General features: G+C 46.0%; 1 protein-coding gene and 2 long non-coding RNA genes across 5 annotated transcripts in view; 2 read left to right on the top strand and 1 right to left on the bottom strand.

Moving 5' to 3' along the window:
• LOC130521490 (protocadherin-15-like) overlaps positions 1–19846 on the top strand; it is a 103678-nt gene that overhangs the window by 72056 nt on the left and 11776 nt on the right. For all 3 annotated transcript variants that reach the window (XM_057025103.1, XM_057025096.1, XM_057025088.1), the window contains exons 27-34: positions 8043–8152; positions 8272–8412; positions 8894–9021; positions 10800–11030; positions 11129–11217; positions 11929–12105; positions 12237–12455; positions 13906–14016. In XM_057025103.1, coding sequence (XP_056881083.1) covers positions 8043–8152; positions 8272–8412; positions 8894–9021; positions 10800–11030; positions 11129–11217; positions 11929–12105; positions 12237–12455; positions 13906–14016 — 1206 coding nt within the window. The remainder of the gene's footprint in view (positions 1–8042; positions 8153–8271; positions 8413–8893; positions 9022–10799; positions 11031–11128; positions 11218–11928; positions 12106–12236; positions 12456–13905; positions 14017–19846) is intronic.
• On the bottom strand, positions 12309–13938 carry LOC130521521 (uncharacterized). Its single transcript, XR_008949353.1, has 3 exons — positions 13787–13938; positions 13525–13709; positions 12309–12446 (listed from the first exon to the last, which is right to left on the bottom strand). It is a non-coding gene; the product is annotated as an uncharacterized LOC130521521 (long non-coding RNA).
• On the top strand, positions 14023–15731 carry LOC130521526 (uncharacterized). Its single transcript, XR_008949357.1, has 2 exons — positions 14023–14291; positions 14408–15731. It is a non-coding gene; the product is annotated as an uncharacterized LOC130521526 (long non-coding RNA).

Below are 19846 nucleotides of genomic sequence, written 5' to 3'. Positions count from 1 at the left end.
TGCCTACGCTGATATCAGATTAACTAATAAATCACTATTGTTTTGTTGAGAACACAACAAAGTCGTTTCAATGCTCCCTCATTTAAAAACTTGGGAAGGATCTGGATGGTCATGTCTAAAAGTAATTGGACAGCCTGTTGGTATGCTTGCAGCTATTTTCTGGCTCCACAGGTACACGTGCCTCCAGCAGTGAGGACGTGTGCACCAAGATTCAAAATAAGCAGCTATTAATTATTAAGTTAGTGTGGTGATGAATTTTAAAGAGGGTACTTGTCCTCTTATCATGAGTTGCAGAGAAAAGAAGATCAACAGGGAAAAATAACATATTGTACTATAGAATTACAACATGTTGCTGCTCTTGTGATCTGTACAAGCAAGACCTTCAAGACTGTAACAGACAAATGAATTAGAGGACATTAAATCACACAATCCATGGCCCACAAAACCACACATGCAAGCGAGCAGCTAATCTGTTGAGGTAATGATGCGGTGATGCCTTCAGGAATGTTGGAAAATCCAACGCATCTCAGTCCAGGAGCAGGAAAAAGCAAAACAAGTTGAATTAGCTTCTGAATGATCTACAGATCTGTCTTCTGTTTGTGTCTCCATCCATCACCTAGAACACACAAACGTCCTCTGTATCATCTGCTCCATTTCACACTGTCCTTGTTTTTCACCTCATCTCTGGAAGGTTTCAACCCTCCCGTTGGGTTTGCAGTGAATGTCAGTGAGGTCAAAATTGAATAAGATGATAAACTTTGTCTTCCCCTAAATGTTTCAAAATGAAACCACGCTTCACCCAAGACCAACCAAAGTGTTTTTTGTTGTGCCCCCCTCCCCTCCCCCGTGTGGCAGGTTGTTAAAAGGATAATGTTAGTTTAGCTTCTTCACGGGTTTGGTCTACCCGTCTCTCTCCTCTTCTTCCTGCCAAAGCTTTGCATGGTTTTGGATGCAAGATTTGGGCGTTTGCTGTAACGGAGCTCACCTCCGAATGTGATCTCCTCCACTGTCACCCAGATGCTTGAACTTAAATTCAACCAGAAATGAAGCGTGTTTATAGAGCAGCTGATGTATCTTTTATTTAACCAGCCGGTCACATGGGTCATCATGAATAAACATTTATGCTTTGGACCTAATTTCAACATGTCAGGTCTCATCGATCAGGCTGCCGTCACACAGCTCTTCCAGTTTTAGAGAAAAATGAGCTGAGCGGGGGGGGGGGGGTATCTGTGCCATTCATCAGTATGGAAAACAGCTGTTAAAATCACTAGACATGAACTGAATCCCAAAGGCAGACACACACAGGACTGAGTCAGGTGTAACTTTTTAATGGTGGTTGGCAGAGGAAAACCATAATTCACAAAACTACAAGTCCACAACGAGGTTGAAGCAGGCTGGGAGAGACGGGCAGGATCAGGAGACAGGGATGGAGAGCTTCAAACAAAAACAGGCACCAGGAGCACAAGGCCCGAGAACAGGAATAACCAAACACACAGCTCGGGTCACACGTGACCTGAGCTGTTACCATGGATGGAAAGACAAGGAATTGGCCAGATGGAAGTGTGGAGCACTCTTTTGAAGCAGGAGGCAGAGATGAGCAGCAGGTGTGTGGATCATATGATGGGAGAGAACCAGGAAGCAGCCCGCCGAGAGACAAAATATTCTTAGGTGTTCAGCCCAGAGTAAACAGGTCCAAGGGTGGAGATCAGTGATTTGAGAACTATATTACCAGCTGGGGCCTCGAACAGACAACCACACACACTGAGGGTCACAGCCGAAGGCGAGATACAAGATGTAGAAGACAGTATACTATCAGGGGTGCTGGCTCCTTCCACTTTGGTTACCTTATTTGACAATATTCCAGCTTTGGGGAGCGTTTCACACCAAGAACACTACTATATATGCTTGTCTGCAGGTCACAACTTCTCTGCCTAGGTCATGCCTCCTGTTCCACCCCTCTACATTCCACTCTCTTCTACTGATTTATGTTCTACTCTGTTCTACCTAATGCATCTACTAGCTTGTGGATTATACAGGTCATTGTGGTGATTATACTGATGGTGTTTATGAATCATAACAAAAGATGCATGTCAAAAGATAGAAATAAAGAGAATAAACAATAAACAGTCATTATTTTTTCACGCCACCCAGGCTGGAAACAGACAAACAGGCCAAAGACTGACCAGGATCACAAGGGAGGGAGAGGGGGACAACACTGGGGGGAACTCCTAACAACAGCTTGGGTCTGGAAATGATTGGGCCCGTCTTCACTGACTTAAAGCTAACAAATGTTTCACTGTCATTGTTGGAGCTTATTAAGGCAGCTATGACACTTATGGAGATGTCGGGCCCACAGGCCTCGATCCCAGGGGCCAAGGCGAGTTTGCTTTAGTGATTCCCAGACTGAAGCAGAGACAGAGCGTATACATTTATCCCCCCACTATCACTTCATTAACACATCATTTAATCACAGCTAAAAGGGCTTTTAGACTTTTTCGTAAACTGTGGTTTCTAGTATGTCAACACGTTCTCACCCTTAATTAATGGGGGCGACCCTCAGATGATCCACTGCTATATAAGTCTGTCCATTAATATCAGTGCCTTTACTGTCACTGTTGGGATCAGGACTTAGAAACATTAAAACCCGGCTCGACACACCCAATGTTTAATGTTCTTTATCATGAGCCATGGCGAGTCTTGGAGTTTTAGGTTTCATTTTTAGACTATAGCATCGCGTGCTGGGGTTAAATACACACGCCACACCAGTCAGATCAGAGTTCATATGCAACCAGTCGCTGTAGCAAGAAGACCCTCTCCCCGTCTCCCCCTCTCCCCCTCCACCACTTCACCCCTCCCCTGAAGGATGCACCTGCAGAATTAGTATGCAGACCACACCAGATGCAGATGACTCTCCCTCAGCACTCCCCCATCGTGCAGTTAAGTGAACGGAGGGAAAATATGGCGCCATCACAGGCAATTCCGATTTGCTCACCCCTCCCACCGTCTTCCTCTGTTTGTCTGTGCGCCCAAGTGCGTGTCAGTGAACGCAGCTAAATATTTACCACTATCCTGCCCTCTTGAATTATATTTTCACCTCTTTAGGAACAGAGGAAGATCCTTCTCCCACACGCCAGAGCCCTGCTTAAAATGCTAAATCGTCTGATCGATGATGGCAGCACCGCGCTGTCTTGCATCATTAAGAAGACAGAGACAAACGGCAACTGTCTCACACAGTGGAAGGGGATAAATCCTGCCATCCGACAGCTTTTCTGGAGTGATAAACTCACTCTGTAGTGTCAGATTACACTTAACACATCCAGCAGGTTGACCACTGAACAGCGTCCCTAGCAACCGTTATAACAACAGCAGAGATGTGAAAGATTCATCAGAAGAACAAACAAACTAACGCTCCCATCTATAAACTGAATGAACATCATGAAAATGTAGTGTACGTCTAAACTATTGAGAAATAACATTTTCCACATTTTCCACTGCAAATGAAGGCAATGGCTGGTATGTCTTTATTTTGGGATGCAGCTGCAAACAGCCACATGAAAAGAAAAAGAATGATATAAAAAAATGTTACAATTTTTCAATTTTCAGGCACTAAATGTGAAACTGGTGCATTTTGTAGTGTTATTATTGCGTGATTTCATGTTTTGAGAGCGGCTTGTTGCTTTAGTGGAAAATGACAAGAGAATCACAAAGTTTTTTTTCAGAATTAGTGCTGAAATTCTGAACACACCATGTTTTGCTTTACATACGTAAAAAGAAAAGTGAAAGGAGACTGAAGCAGCTGACACTAACAAGCACACATGCTAAATATCTCCATGCTAAATACCTCCATGCTAAATACCACAATAAATGTAGAAAATGGTTGTTTACAGGAGCGAAGTGATGAGTTCAGTGATGAGTTTAGGGGTTAAAGTTTAGACTAGCAGATGTGTTTTTAGAGTTCTGAGGAGGTGTTTAGCAAAGCTATGCAGATCTGAATTCATAATCTTATTTTTCTTATTGCTCCTAGAACTACGGCAAATGTTAAACTCTCGTGCAAACTGGCTGGCGGCCATTTGACGGCACTACATTTTCATAAGGCAACTGTAGGTCATCATGTTCTAGTTAAACACAGTTTTGGGCTCTTCTGTTGTTGCCTCTGAGATCAAAAAGGCTGAATGAACTAAAAGTATTTAAAAACCAAATTACTTTTCCTTTCTGTCTGTGGTGTCAGGTCAACATCTATGTTTCGTCTTGTGTAATTTAAACTTGGAATCTGCAGGTATCTGACACATCCAGCTGACAGATGCCTGCTTTGGTGCAGGTTGAGCGCTCAGTGTCACATTCCTGACACTTATGTGACACTTATTTGCAATAGCGTGTGAAACTCTGCCAGAGGTGAGGTGAGGTGAGGTAGCGAGGAGAGGAGAGGATGGATGTGAGGACAAGGTTGGGACAGGACATGGGAGGCTTTGGTACCTCTGCTGAGGACTGTGACCGCGGACTTTTTCCTTCACGCCTGCAAGAACTTCAGACAGACGGTTGGTTAATCAATGCTAATGCTAAAATAAAAGTATAAATCTGACCAGATTTTTAATGTGATCTCTTCCTTTGCGTATCATTTTCCTTGTCCACTACACTGCTCAGCAACCATTACTATGAGTGTCACACTCAGGACAGGTTTTTCTGTCTTACCAGATGCATTTTCACCTGGGATCCCAGTTTGGTGGGACAGAAAACCTGGCCTGACTGTGGCACTCATAGGACTGGGTTGTCTATACAGACTATTAACTGTATATCAGAACTGATAATTGAATTTGGTCTCTGCTGTGGGTGGTGCTGCTGTGGGTGGTGACTACAGTCAAGGACGTGACATATAGGCATCATAAATGTTCCTCTCAAGTAATGAAATCCACATTGATATTCAGTCGGATGAAGGTGGATTAAAGACTGGCCTTTGCCCCTCCTACAGTTACCGGTAAATATGCAGATATCATCTTAGTGATTGTAAGAGGTCAGTCTTAGAATATGGTCTTTCTAGAAAAACTGTTCATACATTCTGCTCCTGTTACACCCAGTTTCTTCAGTTAAACTCAAGCCTGCACAAATACCGTCCTTGTTTTGTTTTCAGTGTTCAGCGTGTTCGTTTCCTGCCTGTGCTGTGCCAAGTCTCTCAGACTGCACGTTCAGCCTCACGCGTCGGACTGTCAGTCAGGAATTTTGACTGACAACAAAAGAAATGAGCAAAAGAGGGCCGAGAGTCAGTTGAAAATGCTGAAACACTTACAGACAAGAAAGCAGACAAGCACAGCGCGCGTAGCAGCTTGAGTGATTTATAGAAAGTCGAAAACATGCAGAGGTCCTGTTGGAGCGCTGGGGGTTGGGGAGATAAATGCGCCAGAGGTTGTAGAAAATGGATTTTGATTGTTCAGACTATGCTGTGTGCAAGGAGGCAACAATGAAAGAAATCAAAGACATCTCCAGCACTTCATGGCTCTCTTGGAATAATGTTTGTTCTTAAAAGAGCGACAGCAACAGGCAGAAAAAGCACAGTTCTCCAGCCTCGCATAGTTGCAGCACACAGGCTGAGAAGAGTCCAATCAGCCCATAAAGGTTAGAACTGCAGGCGAGCTGTAAGAGCCGTCGCTCAATGGGCTCTTGATGAAAACCCTACAGTCAATTAGCAGACGTGGGGTGGTGGTGGTGGTGGGGGGGGGGGGGGGACGGAGCGGACGGAGAGAAAGTTAGACAAGGAAAACAGTGTAAATAATGTGGAAAGTGTAGAAAAGCGGTGACATTTTCAACTGGTCTTTGCACAGTGGTCTTTAATGCCCTTTCAGAGAGCTGACTGGAGGCGCTGAAAGAGCGGAGGCATTTACACTAATTATGAAGTGATCTGTCTCAGTGTGTGATATAATCTGTGATCTCCACCCTGAGGCCATGAGAGAAAGTAAAGGAAGCCAGCTTGCTCTATTTTGTTCATAACGACCAGAAGGCCAGGTTCTCTTCGTTTGGGCCGCTCCTTGTTGGCTAACCATGACCTGAACCAGCCAACGTAGATGGCCCCGCCCATTATGGCGCTCTGTGAATTCAGTGATGTGAGCTGTTACTGTTGGTTTCAGCTGTGCCATGTTTACGGGGGGGGAATTCTGAGAAATAAGTACAAAGAAAAGGAAGGAATAAAAGTAATAAACAAACAGGGACTTCAGAGAAAAGCAAGAATTAGTAGATCACTGCTGAAAAGCTGATATTCACCGTCTGGTTCTGGTGCCTGTTTGTTCTGAAAGAATGGTAGAAGCACAAAGTGACCCGTTCATTTTAGACCACGAGGCAAGTCAACAAACACAGAAACGTCATCAAAAAAAGAAGAATAACCATGTGTGCGTGTGCGTGCATGAGTTTACCTGTATTGTAATAAAAATGACAAATCAAAGAAAATAAGTAATTTCAAATTACTAGTTATATTTTTTTTAAATTTCAGAATTATTATTTTTTGCCGCTCAAGATGATGGTTAGGGTTAGCAACTTTGTTTAAAGGTCACAGTGGGCGGTCTCACTAATGGTGGCGTGCGTCGTGGGGGCCGTTTCACATCTGAGTCACTCTCTCACAGCAGTCAGTCTGTGTCCCCCCCCCCCATACACAGCCCCTGGTGGGGCTGCTGTTGCTCCTCTGGCTGCTCTGGCTTAGTTTTATGACGCACAATCTGCTGAAAACCTCAGAGATTCACAAATTGTAGAAGAAAGCAAGTCCAGCTTCCCCACCAGCAGAGGTGGACTGGGACAAAAAAGCGTCCCCCTTTTTCTGGACCAGACCACAACGTCTGATAACACCTTTATGAGTCGGACTGTGCTGCCACATACATTAAGTCACGCAATGAGTTAATGGGAATCAGTGAGAGTGGCCCTATCAAAGATTTACAAAAGGTGTAATTTATGATAGCAATGAATCTGAAAGCAGTATTTATTGTATTGGGTGTCCCTATTTATTCAGCATTTTGCCGTGGGTGGTGTTCCAAACATCATCCCCAAGCACCTACATGCCATAAGGCACATTTTCTCAGGGCCAATAAGTAGCTTAGCCTTGGGCTAGTCTAGTACTCACCCAACACACAATAATAGTCTAGGAATGACATCAGAATACCGCCGCTGTCTTTTTGTCGTTTTTGGTGATTGGTGGTTTTTAAAAGGGCTCTCACATTCAAGAGTTCAGGATGGAAGACATAAAAGTACAAGCCTGGGTTTATTTTCTCATTCAGTCAGTGTACACAATGTCATATAAATAGCCACTAGCGGTTAAGAATGCCAGGTTCTACTAAATGTCCCCGTTCACTGTGAGTGCCAGTGCCAGAACCAGCGTCGCCACCACTGTTACAGCTGATGACGGCCCCGCCGTGGCAAACATGTCTGTCATCGTGACACTGCTCGCAGCGAGTCAAACGGAGGAGGTGTTTCCGTGGTATGATTGGGCCAGGCCCTTGTCAATTGGGCCACTGACTGACCAGTCAGACTATTATAAATATATATATTTATATATATTTAAGTCCATAGCTGTCAACCCAAACAGCACGTAGGCCCAGGTCTGATGCTCAGTATTCCAGATAGCCAGTCTGTCCCTGCCCACCAGCATGAAAGAGTAGGAAGGAGGAGAACAACATTGTCGGAGTTCTCTTCTAAACTGGTTAAGGCTTAAACCACTTGTTGCTGTCCCAGTGTGATGGTAGCATCAGGCTAGCTGTTAGCCAGGAATCTGATCAATAACTGAAGGTGAAAGGTGAACTTACAGGGCAAAGACGTTATCACTTTCTTCTTGAGAAAAAATCCATCTCCAACTCAAATCTTTGTTTAATGTATCTGTCCTCTACCAGATTGAATTCCTATTTCATATACTGTTTCCTCTTCTTGGCCATCATGTTTTTACTCCTTCGTCTGTCGAGGACTCAGAAATCTGTCAGCATTAAGTAGTAAAACATGTCTGGTGTTTGTGAGTCCAGTCAGTTCTGCAGACTGCTCAACAGCTTTTAAAGATGATATTCATGATGCACTCGCAGGTTCCCCCCAGTGAGCGAGGAGGCAGAGGTTGGGACTCCGGTGGGGAGCATCATGGCAGCCGCTGTCAATCAAACTATCATCTACTCCATCATCGAAGGCAACGAGGGAGGTGAGTGGGCCGTAATCACGGCTGTTGCTGGTTTCACTGCAGCACTGTCAACTGCAAGTCGCCTGAGAAACGAGACCTGAGCTGAGATTGACGCTTTTCTTTGCTCCGTGCGTTTCCAGGAGAGTTCACTTTAAATGAGACGACGGGGTTAGTTTCCACAGCCAAAGGCCTCGACTACGAGAGTAGTTCCAGCTTTGTTCTAAAGGTGGAGGCAGACTCCATCGAAGTGGCGTCGTCCAACCTCCGAGTTCCCTCCAAGAGTGAGTGCTGACAGGAGAACTCCGGCTTACTTTTGTTTGTTCCTTTATTTGTTTTCAAGTTAAGAGAAATTGCCTGTAATTAGGTCCACCAGCACCCTTTTGTCTTTCATACTTCTTGCATTTTTGCCCTGCTTGTCCCTGCTGATTTTATTCATCCTTCCAGACTACATCTGCATGCCGCTTCATGACTAGCTGTGCTCCCCGGGGTCTCTCCTTTTAATTACCACTCTCCTTTTATTCAACTGTTTGCACTGAAGCTTTCATTAGGATTCAGTCAAGATTAAATCATGATCATACGGGCTTAAATCTTTGTGATCGTTAGCAAATCTCTTTAATTTTTCTTATTGATTTCAGTAAGTCGGTGCATTAACCGCATTTCTCCTGCGTGTCTGAAGGCTGGAGAAAAAGTCAGATGTGAAGAACTCTGGTTAGCTAAATCTGGATGCAGTAATCAGGGTGACCTGTGATCTATGTGTCCTAGCTAACACAGCGAAGGTGATCATTGACATCAGGGATGAGAACGACCACCAGCCCGTTTTCACCAGATCTCTCTACATCGGAGGAGTCGCAGAAGATGCCAAAACATTCACATCTGTCCTGCAAGTGCAGGTGTCGTCTAACACACACACACACACACACACAACACACACACACACACCACACACACACACACACACACAACCCCTAACCTAACTCTACAAACTTTAAAACAAGTCTGAAACCTCAAACACAACTTTGATGTGAGGCCCAGACAGAATGTCCTCACATAAAAAACACTGTCTTCACAACACAAGTGAAATGTGTTTTCGAGCACCCACAAGAACACGCACAAACATTAGAATTGGTTATTCAGCTCCAGCCAACAGTCCCGGACCATCCCAGACAATCAATGACCCCCAACACACACAACTTTTTGTGGATCTTCCAGGCAGAGCTGAACCTGCCCACCCTGTTAGCTTCCTCCACTGTTAGCTTCTTATCCTCTACATGGAGATATCTGGTTCCATCATTGTTGTGGGTGGCTGCCATGAAGGAAGCATAGCCTGACTATTATGATTGGGAGAACAAGGTTGCATCTTTGTGGAATACCATGTGTTGCAGCAGCTGTCAGGCAGGGTGACACTGAAGTGGAATTTCATTCACATGTTGCTGATTCCATCACAGACAGACAAAAGCCATCAGTGCCGTCTTCTGCCAGGCATTTTAGAGCCTTCCAACATTAGACACCATCAAAAGAAATCCTGTTTAAGTCAGGAGCATTCTTTTAATCCTCTTTAATGATTTTAGCCCACACCCTGTGTCTGTGTCCCCAACAGGTCGTCCTCATCCAGAAACACTGACAGAAACAAGAAAAAAATGAGAGAAAAGTCTTTTTTTCTTCCATCCTTTAGTTTGATCCACTCAGATTACGTGGTCAGAACCAACTGTTGCATCGCCTCAATGCATCAAAGCTAAAATCTAAATCTTTATCAGATAGGTTTGCTATGATTCATTAACCAATCATCAGGTGGCAAAAAGGGGACAAAGTCGTCTGATTTACAGTGTCACATGCAGAAGATGAATGAAGCACCGTGATTTTTCAGATGGGACTGTCAATGGTGGGGGGGGGGGGGGATGGTGAAGATGAAGCTGGCATTATAATTCACACCCCCATAAACACAGCAAGAGATTATTGACACACCCTTCAGATATCAGCAAGAGTCAGGGAGTGGGTTTCTGTCTGCCTCTGTCTGAGAGGTAGTGAGATACTTTAATGAGTGTGGATGCCTCAAGAGACTCAGGCGGGAAGGGGGGGGGGGGGGGGGGGGGCTGTATGTGTTAATATTTTATTACAGCTTTTTAAAAACTGATTCTTGGAGAGTCCTGGTTCATTAGATCACACAGAGCCATAGTGACAGGTGAGATGAACGAGGGGTTGGCCGTGTCTGTGTGTCTGTGTGTGTGTCTGTGAGGTGGGGGGGGGGGGGGTAGTTTCCCATACCAGTGTGGAGAAAGACCTACTGAAGTGATTATTCCACAGCAGCACGAACCCCTACTGCTGCTGCAGCACTCACATCTGAAGGGTTTACATCTACTTTAATGTCATCTGCCCCTGAGTCGTCTCTTTGTCCTCCAGCAGATCGACTGGGTGCTCGTTAGAGAGAGAGAGGGGGGGGGGGGTGTCCGACAGAGAGAGATGACATTCCGCTGAAAAACCAACTTGGACACAGAAAACATACAATATTCATGTTGGGGGGGCACAAACATGGACTTTCGTATTGACTTGCAGACTTTTAGACAAGGAACAACACTGAATTATTATGATGTGATGATGTCATGCCCAAGACCATATTCGCATCCTTCTCTGCCGTACTGATGCCAGTGATCTTATTTTCTCTTGTTTCCAGGCCCTGGACCGAGACACTGGTAACTACAGTTCCATGGTGTATCGCCTCATCATCCCCCCTCCTGCCAGCAAAGAGACCAAGGACAACAAGGACGGCTTCGTCATCGAGCCGTACAGTGGCGTCGTGAAGACAGCCATCATGTACCGCAACATGAGGAGGTCATATTTCAAGTTTGAGGTGGTTGCTACTGACAACTATGGTCAAGGTCACAGCAACAAGGCAGAGATCGTGGTGCGTCCCTCTTTCTATGGACGATGTTCTTCTATTTGCGATCAACAGCTCTAATCATTTTTAATCATTAATGTTAAAGTCTTTTCTCCGTCACGCAGGTTTCTGTTGTCAACCAGCTGGACATGCAGGTGGTTGTCTCTAATGTCCCTCCAACTTATGTGGAGAAAAACAAGAACAAGTTGCTCAGGTCAGCTTCATTCTCACTGCCTTTTCCACCATTTTGGCTCTTCTTCATGAAGGTTATTAAACACGTTCGCAGTGCTGACCTGAAAAGTCAAGAACAGTTAAAAACTGAAAGTTTTCTATCATAGTTGGTGTGGTTTCCGTTCCGTTCCATCACCTTGACTCAGCTCTTGTGCATTCGGAGAGCACTGAAGCTGTAATTGCTACCGTGGGGAAATCAGCAGCACTTAAAAAGAGAACAAAGACTCTGGTGTTTAAACACAGATGCATTCTTAACAACATGAAGTGTCCTTGTAAGGCCGGTGCTCTTCGTCAAAAAGAGATGGAGCATCAGAACAGCGCCGCTCAGCCAAACAGCCAGAAACATTCCCATTAGCCAGCTTTGTAAATCAGACTGTACTCGGGGGTTCGTGAATTTACATTTTCAAATCTTCTCCTTAGATGTTGCTGGTGGTTTAGCGCTTTTTACCCTACTTTCTCTCCATCTTGGTGCCTCTCCCTCCACACACAGCTTAGCAGGGGTTTTCTTCCTGAGAACAGGTGTCTCCGAGGTGTCAGCCATTAAAATGAGTGTCTCTGTGTGTACACTCTATCTTCAGGGTCACATACTTCTTTGGATTATCTGTTCCTCTTTTTCCTCTCTCTCTTGGTCCTCTGCACTGTGAAAACAATACGCCCCCATTCTTCAAAACACATGTTCTGTTTTTGGTCTCAGCATTCTGGAGCGATATGTCCAGGAGCAGATACCAGGAGCAAAGGTTGTAGTGGAAACAATTGGGCCCCATCGCCATGGTGATGGATTGGAGCAGGAGGACTACTCCAAGTCTGACCTCATGATTTATGCCATCGACCCACTGACAAATAGAGCCGTATCGAGACAGGAGCTCCACAAGTATGGGCACAACACGTGACAATGTTGTCATATAGTAGAACACAAGTGTTTCACCACACAGCTCGCCTGTGAGTCCGTGTGGTTGCAAGGAGGTGTCAGAATGTTGCTACTCTGTGTGCATCTGCATTAAGGTTTCTTGATGGGAAACTCTTGGACATCAATAAAGAGTTCCAGCCTTTCTTCCCACCTGGGGGAAGGATTTTGGAGATCCGAACTCCTGAAGTGGTGACAAGTGTGAAGAAAGCTGTCCAGACTGTTGGATACACCGAGGGGGCGCTGCTGGCTCTGGCAGTGATCATCATAGTCTGCTGCATCCCAGCCATCCTGATCGTCATCATCACCTACAGGCAGTGAGTATGACTTAATAAAGCAGAATGAAATATACAACACAAAGGCTGTCAGCCACACGGAGTCAGCTGCCTGAGGAGCTCCATTTCTCTGGTTATACTTGCATTGTAAGCAACAACTGCTCCACCAGTCGACAGTAAAAAGGGTATCTGAAGACTAAGATGTTAGCCATTAGCTTTATATGAAGCACTAACCTTCATATGGGGCCAAAGGCGGAGTGTAGAGCTACCCACCCTACACACTCCACACAGACCATTTGTTTCTAATATTCTGTGTCATTTCTCTGGTAGTTTCTGGTAGTTTAGTTTACTGCAGTGACACAGGATCTACTTCCGTTCCACTCAATTTCCCGAGTTTCTGTCATCTGAACTTGAGTATTTGGGTAAATGGGATAAGGATCTGTGACCTGTTGCCCTGTGGAACAGCTTCTTTAGACTGTAGGTGTAAGAAAACTAAAACCTGAAACTGTCTTGCTAGCTTCCATTGCCGTCAGAAGAAATGTTAATCCATATTGCGCCACTCACTCCAGTTCATTTTTTATCCATCATCTATCACTGCTTCAATTCAGAAATGTCGTATATGGGCATCAATTACCGGGCCGGTGCTGACATAATCCGTTCTGCAGTTTACACGAGTTTCATCCAATCTGAGTTTCTTTCTTCAGGAAGTGTCTCTGAGGCAGGAGCAGAGAGTTAACAAGCCCCGTCATAAATGCAGTTAAGTTTAGAGGAAGTGGGTAGTCGTAAAAACAGATGACGCTCGCAGCCTCTTTTCTCTGGTAAGTATTGTTTTCCAGGTCTTCTCTGCGATGAGTCAGCACGGCTTCCTGCCTCGCTCTGAAAATTCCGAGCCTGGTAAAAGGCTGCTCCATTCATCAGAAAGAAGGAGCGCACTTTAAAGCGGGTCGTTCTTAGGAGGACCTTCTCATCCAGAGATCTGTCATCTGGTGAGGGTGGCGTGGTTCTGATCAGCAGAGCCATCACTAGCTCCTGTTGCTAACAGCAAACAAGGGAGCCCCAAACAACCTGCAGGATGTGTGTAGAAAATGGAGTGTTTCATATCTTCACTAACCTTTCTCCCTTTCCTCCCCGCCTGCCGCCCCGACCGCCAGATTCAAAGAGTGAGTAGCGCTTTCATATTCTCCACCATTAATCTGCTGACGGCAGCCAATCAAATCTGGGATTCAAAATGTGCATTTTGACAAAAGCAACTTTTCTCTGAAGCCGCGAACATGCGGGCGTGTTGGAGTCCAGCTCCTGCGGAAGGGAATAACGACACTTCACAAAATGGCCTTTTACACTTTCAAACTGATAACCAATCAATCATCATCTACCTGACACCCTCAACGTTTCTTCACCTTTCACAAGCACAACGGAGATGTACACACATGCCTGCTGACGTGCACGTCCGTGTGGGTTCACTTCTGACTGTCCCTCCTCTTCCCTCATCCAGACGGCAGGCAGAGTGTGCCAAATCCGCCTGTATCCAGATGGCTCTGCCAACCGGAAAACCAGGGGGAGGAACCGCCAACAACCTGTATGAGGAACTTGGAGACAACAGCATGTAAGTGAAGAGTGGCCCTGAGCCCAGGCAGGATCATCACCATGATCACCAGAACTTCTCCCTGATCGTCACTAGTTCAGCCAGCGTGACTTTGGGTTGGGTTTAATCCCGAGGAGCAGGTCGAGGATCCATACGGTCGCTCCAGCGCCTGCGTTTCATAAATTCGAAGCTCCTGATCAGGATCAGAGAGATGCCATCAGGAGAACAAATGCTGAGAGCTTCTGCTGATGGTCACACAGCAGGAGACACCGGCGCAATCACGTCGAAAACAAATAGTAGATTTTCATCGCTTTTCTGTGGCGATAAAATCAACCTACACAGTTTACGTTTCCCTCCGACGTCCACAGCCAACCAAACACCCCCCCCCCCCAACTCACAAAATCCCCGTCAGTACGTCTGGCCTTCAAACTGGCAGCCATCAGACTGATGCTGTGCAGAGCCGCAGTCTTAGATCGGTCTCACCAACGATCATCTCGCTTCTGGGAACATGAACGAGCGCAGATGGATCGCTGCTGTTTCCTCCTCTGGTTTCTGGCTCTGAAGGTCGGCAGGACAGAGGCGAGCTCATTAGAAGGCGGACTCTCTGATGTTCCTCGAGAGTTCTAGCTCAGTGGTGTCCGGCGAAAAGTCTTCGTCATCATCATCATCATCATTATCATCAGCATTATCAGGCTGCTGTTCAGACATAATGACGTCTCTGCAGCGTCCGCCATATTTGTTTAAACAGATAAATGTTGCTCCATGCTGATGCAGTTTTGTTATTACTTCTGACAGAAACACTTAAAAGACAAAAATAGTTGTGCAGCATTCTAACAGCTTTTCACACATCCTTTGCACTTATTTACCCATTTTATCACTGACTGTAAGAAAGACTGTTTTTCATGAGTTTACAGAACTCTCCCTTCTCTTTCTTGCTAACTCTCCCTCACACACACACACACACACACACACACACACAGACACACACACAATTTCTACACACTGAAATTTCTCTGATGTTAATGGAGGCGAGGAGGCAAGAAACTGCTGATGCGCGGAAGCTTGATAAGAATTCCTCTCAACTTTGTCTTAACGCTCCAGTAGGAAATTCTGAGTGTGTGTATGTGTGTTATTGTACATTACATAGTGGGGACCAGAAGCATTTCACCTGTGAAATGGGGCCATTCTCCCCAGTCCTCATGCCTTCGATTGTGTTCTTAAATGTTGAGACTTGGTTTAAAGTTTCAAGTCAGGATCAGGATCAGGATCCTGGTTCTCAGGATCAAGGGTTTGGTGGGGATATTTAGAGCGAGGGAAATAAATGTAGGGTGGATTTATACCAATGAGAGTACTTAGCTGTATAAATGTGTGTGTGTGTGTGTGTGTGTGTGTGTGTGTGTGTGTGTGTGGTGTGTGTGTGTGTGTGTGAGCACTCACCTGAAAAGTGTGTGTAAAGATTAACACATATTCGAATCATCAAATTGAAATAAACCAAATTAAATATCACAGAATTGAGCCAAAGGCGCCCTGAGTTGATAAGGACCAAATGAGCCGGTTCAATCATTTGATTGATAAGACAGAAAACTGTTCGAGGGTGTGTGTTCGTGCATGTGTGACCATGTGTGTGCATGTTACTGCGGTTTTGAAATGACTGAATAGCACCTGAAGGGTTTCGAACCTGGTGAAGTTTGCACATTCATTATTAATGTCCATTATTAAAATGCTCACAAGACTGATTTTAATGGATTTGTATCCTTTTAATTAACAGTGCCTTCTCTCCGGATCGGGTTGGATTTTATTACCTTTTTTTTTATAAAACTCGCTGGGGGAAATTGTGCAGCTTTACTCAATATCAGCAATGCAGTAATCGCATGTCCCTTGGTAATTATTCTCTAATTCGGCCTCACTCTTCTCACTTCCGCCTGCGTTTAACAAAGCGTCATATCTTTTCTGCACCGCCCTCTTTTGTATTTTTCATGCTAACCTTGAAATTTTCTCTACATCTAAGCAAGAAATCAGTGTGAATATTGCATTTTAACTCTGTAATTCCATCTCCTCCCCTCCTGCCTCTGCCCTCTGATGCATTCATTTATTTCATCTCTCCAGACAAAAGTGAGTCTGTTTGTGTCTGACTGTGACTACTCCATAGTATTAGCTTTTTAGAGAGCTTAGCGTTTAGCGACCCCCCGATAATGCTGTAGTTTCAGTGAGCACCATGTCGTTGAACTACAATGTTTTCAAAGAGACCAGGATTCTGCAGAGGTCAATGATGAGTCCATTCACAAATGAGTCCATCAGAACAAACTGCAAACTCTCTGTGATCCATGACTTCGATCCCACCCAAGACACCCCTTTAGAGTCGGCTTTGTAGCCTAGCGTGATAGCAGATGGCAACATTTCAGTTTTTTGTCTTGTCTAACTGTCCTCTCTGCACTTTTCTGAGCTCTTTTCTTTCTGTGACAGTCTGCTGTCGTCAGATCATTTCATCTGTTGCATTATTTTGTTTTGCCTACACTTTATTTCGTGTGCCTGTTCATATTCTGCATTTTTCTGCTTTTGGTATTAGCATCTAAGATTATTGTTCTATTTTATGTAAAGATATATATGCCTACATACCATAATATGTCCACATGAGAAACAACAGTTGATGGTTACATTCAGCAGGAAGTCTCTGTACTGAAGGAGAGCGCTGAGCTGTGTAGTCACCACCATCGTTACCAAGCAGAAGGGTCACAGATCAAAAGTCAACATGGAACCAACATGTTCCATATCATGTTAATATAATGTGGCAGATACTGTATGAAATAAAAGATTTTCAGACTGACCTGATCTAACCAATAGAATTCAAGGTTGCTGCATGTTGACAGTTGTGACCCAAATACAGCAGAGGGAGGTTTGGAAGCAGAAAAGTGAGGAGAAGAAGGTCACGGCGCAGAAAACTCCCTTTTAGTTAGTTCGTTTTTCACTCTTCCCGTCTTCATTCCATCACTTCTCTCGTCTCCTTTCTATCCATGCACCAGTCGGTCGAACCACAGCGGTGGCGGGAGAGCCGGCAGCCTGGACGAAAGCGACCGCCAGCGTCTCATCACAGATTTTGCCACCCGAGCCATCGCCGCCCACCGTCAGTGCGTCGCTAACGGCGGCGTGCTCCATAATGTGCCCAAATCTGAGTCCAGCATCACTTTCCTCTCGGATGAAAACCCTCTTACCATCAAAAACCCCATCTACCACGAGGACGGGACCCTGAGCAGCCCCGAGATTTTGGGGAAAAGCCAGAGGAAAAAAGATCTTCTGGGGCATTTTTCCCCATCCAGGAAAGGCCTCCGGGAGGCCTGGCTGAGGCTCAGCTCCCAGGGGGGGGACGTGGGCTTTGGTGGCTACGTCGGCAGTGAGAACAGATGGGGGTCAGGGGGTGGACACAGCTGGACTCTTCCATCCAGGCTGCACCGCAGGGACATGTACGACACTCTGAGGAGGCAGGTGGTCATGGACCCGGTGCAGTGGGAGCTCGAGCTCCTCAAGGCTGAATTCAAAGAGAGCAAAGATGCGGGTCTGGACTCGGGATTTGACCGGGGGCTGGACTCAGACCTGCTGGGGAGCCCAAGTCTGGAGCCCAAGTTGACGGTGAAGGAACAGGCGCGACAGTTCGAGCAGCAGGCGCTCCAGGAAATGACCCAGAGAAGAACCAGAGATTCCCAGGGATCCCTGTCGCCCGACATCATCCTGTCCATCTTCCCAGAGCTCACGTCGCCCCAGGCCATCGGCCCCCCGAGCATTATCGTCACCCAGAGTGACGGAGGGACCCCCCCGCCCAGTCATAAGCCCACGCCTCCGGTGCTGCGGCGCTTCGGGGCCAATCTAACAGGAAACCAGGGAGGTGCGGACAGACTACAGGTCCAAGTGGAGCTCATCCCTGATCCTCCATCGACTCCTCCTCCTCCACCACCACCCCCTTCATCGCCACCTCCTCCACCCCCCACACCTTCTCCTCTGCCTCCTTCCTCTCCTCCACCTCCGCACCATCCGTTATCACCTCCCCCACCACCGCCTGGGGATTCTCCTCACCCCACCCAGACAGAAAGTACAACACCTACTCTCCCACCACCACCACCACCACCACCACCACCACACCACCACCACCACCACCACCACCACCACCGCCGCCTCCGTTGCCTCCCCCGCTGTCCCCCTCACTCCTGCATCCATCCACCTTCGTCCTCCCGTCCCTTTCGGAGGCACCAACGCTGCGGCCAGTGTCTCTCCGGCCAACACCGCCCCCTGCTCCCACCACAGAGCCCGAAACTCCTCGAAAGGAGCTTAAAGGTATCCTGAAGAACATCCAGAACATCGCAGACATTGAGAAGTCTGTGGCCAATATGTTCAGCCAAATCGACCAGAAACAGATCCCCATCAAAAAGGTCATGAAGAGTCGGAACTCCGTGGATTCCCTGGACTCACTGGACTCGCTGGACGCCGTGTTAGGGGTCGGAGCAGAAGCGGAGGGCGGTGGGGGCGCTAAGGGGCAGGAGGCAGATGAGGCTCCTGCACAGCCCAATAAAAACATGAACTCCATTGTGGAGGAACTGGAGAAACGCTTTCCCTCCCAGTCCACCATCCTCTAGACCCGGAACATTCAGACCGGAAGGCTGATCAGCGCTGAGCAGTGAGGGGTTTCAAATCTTTGGGAGGAAGAAAGTAGATTCATCCCAGCTGGCCATGTTCAGTTCCTGTAAAAATAAAAAAGAATCACACTCATGTCTGGATCACAGGGACAACACGACCATCAAGTGTGGAGGTTCCGACAGTAGCTTGATTTCTGTCTTTCTTTGAAACTGGACAGCCAAAAAGACATCAAAGCCTGCCTGTCTGGACTGTCCTCAGCCACGGTTTACGCTAATGTCTTATATCCATGCTAACTCTTGTATCAGTCCACCGGATGGCCAGCTCCTGCTATGCTAATGCTCAGAGGCTCCATGGTGGAGGCGCGATGGAGAGCGTCGGACTCGTCTCTACTGGATGCGAACTCTTGCTCCACACTGCTTTTTATATTTTGTTTTTACTCTTCATTTTATGTTAGGTTTTATCATGTGCATGTAGCTTCACTCCTATATTTTGTTATTACCGCTTCCTCATCTCATAGAAACCTGTTAAATTCATCTCTCCCTCTCTCTCTCTCTCTCTCTCTCTCTCTCTCTCTCTCTCTCTCTCTCTCTGTGCTCCAAATCCTGATGATGAGTAAAAGCAGGACCGTGACTGAAGCTACAGTGGAACAATGTGTAATATTTAGCTACATGGGTTTTTGAAAGGCTTATCTCTATAATTATTTTACCACTAAAATGACCCTTGTTGCGTTTCATTATTTCAGTTGTGACTGACATTCGTTTGCGGATAAATGAAAGGGACCAGGGTTTCTCTGAACTGGTACCAGTCTGGTGATGGTGGAACACATCAGAACAGTCAGTCTTGGTAGAATATGACTCACTTTTATATGCTGTAGTAAAAGAAGCCGTTCCCAGGTTCTATATCTGCGCCAGAACATTAAAGGTTCTGACTGTAGAAATGTGTCTTAGTGTTTAGACGGTTATTGGTTTACTCATCTTTGATCTCTTTGATCTCAATGCAGAACAAGAACACTGGTAACTGTGTCAGTAAAGCATTTCCTCATTAAAATGGCATTGTCTATGTTCCACTATGCTGTTTTTCTTCTACTTTTCACCCATATTCTCACATTTTTCTGCTGTTTTTTATTTCCTTAGCTCTCATTTCCAGAGTGTTTGGTGTTTGGACTCGTCTGTGCTGCTTCTGCAGTGTTCTGTTAGCCTTCATATTTTCACATGGGTGGTCGCAGCTC

The sequence above is a fragment of the Takifugu flavidus genome, chromosome 1, assembly GCF_003711565.1.
Source record: "Takifugu flavidus isolate HTHZ2018 chromosome 1, ASM371156v2, whole genome shotgun sequence".
Classification (NCBI taxonomy): domain Eukaryota; kingdom Metazoa; phylum Chordata; class Actinopteri; order Tetraodontiformes; family Tetraodontidae; genus Takifugu; species Takifugu flavidus.
Note: the sequence above shows the minus strand (reverse complement) of the source record. Positions and strands in the feature narration are given on the sequence as shown.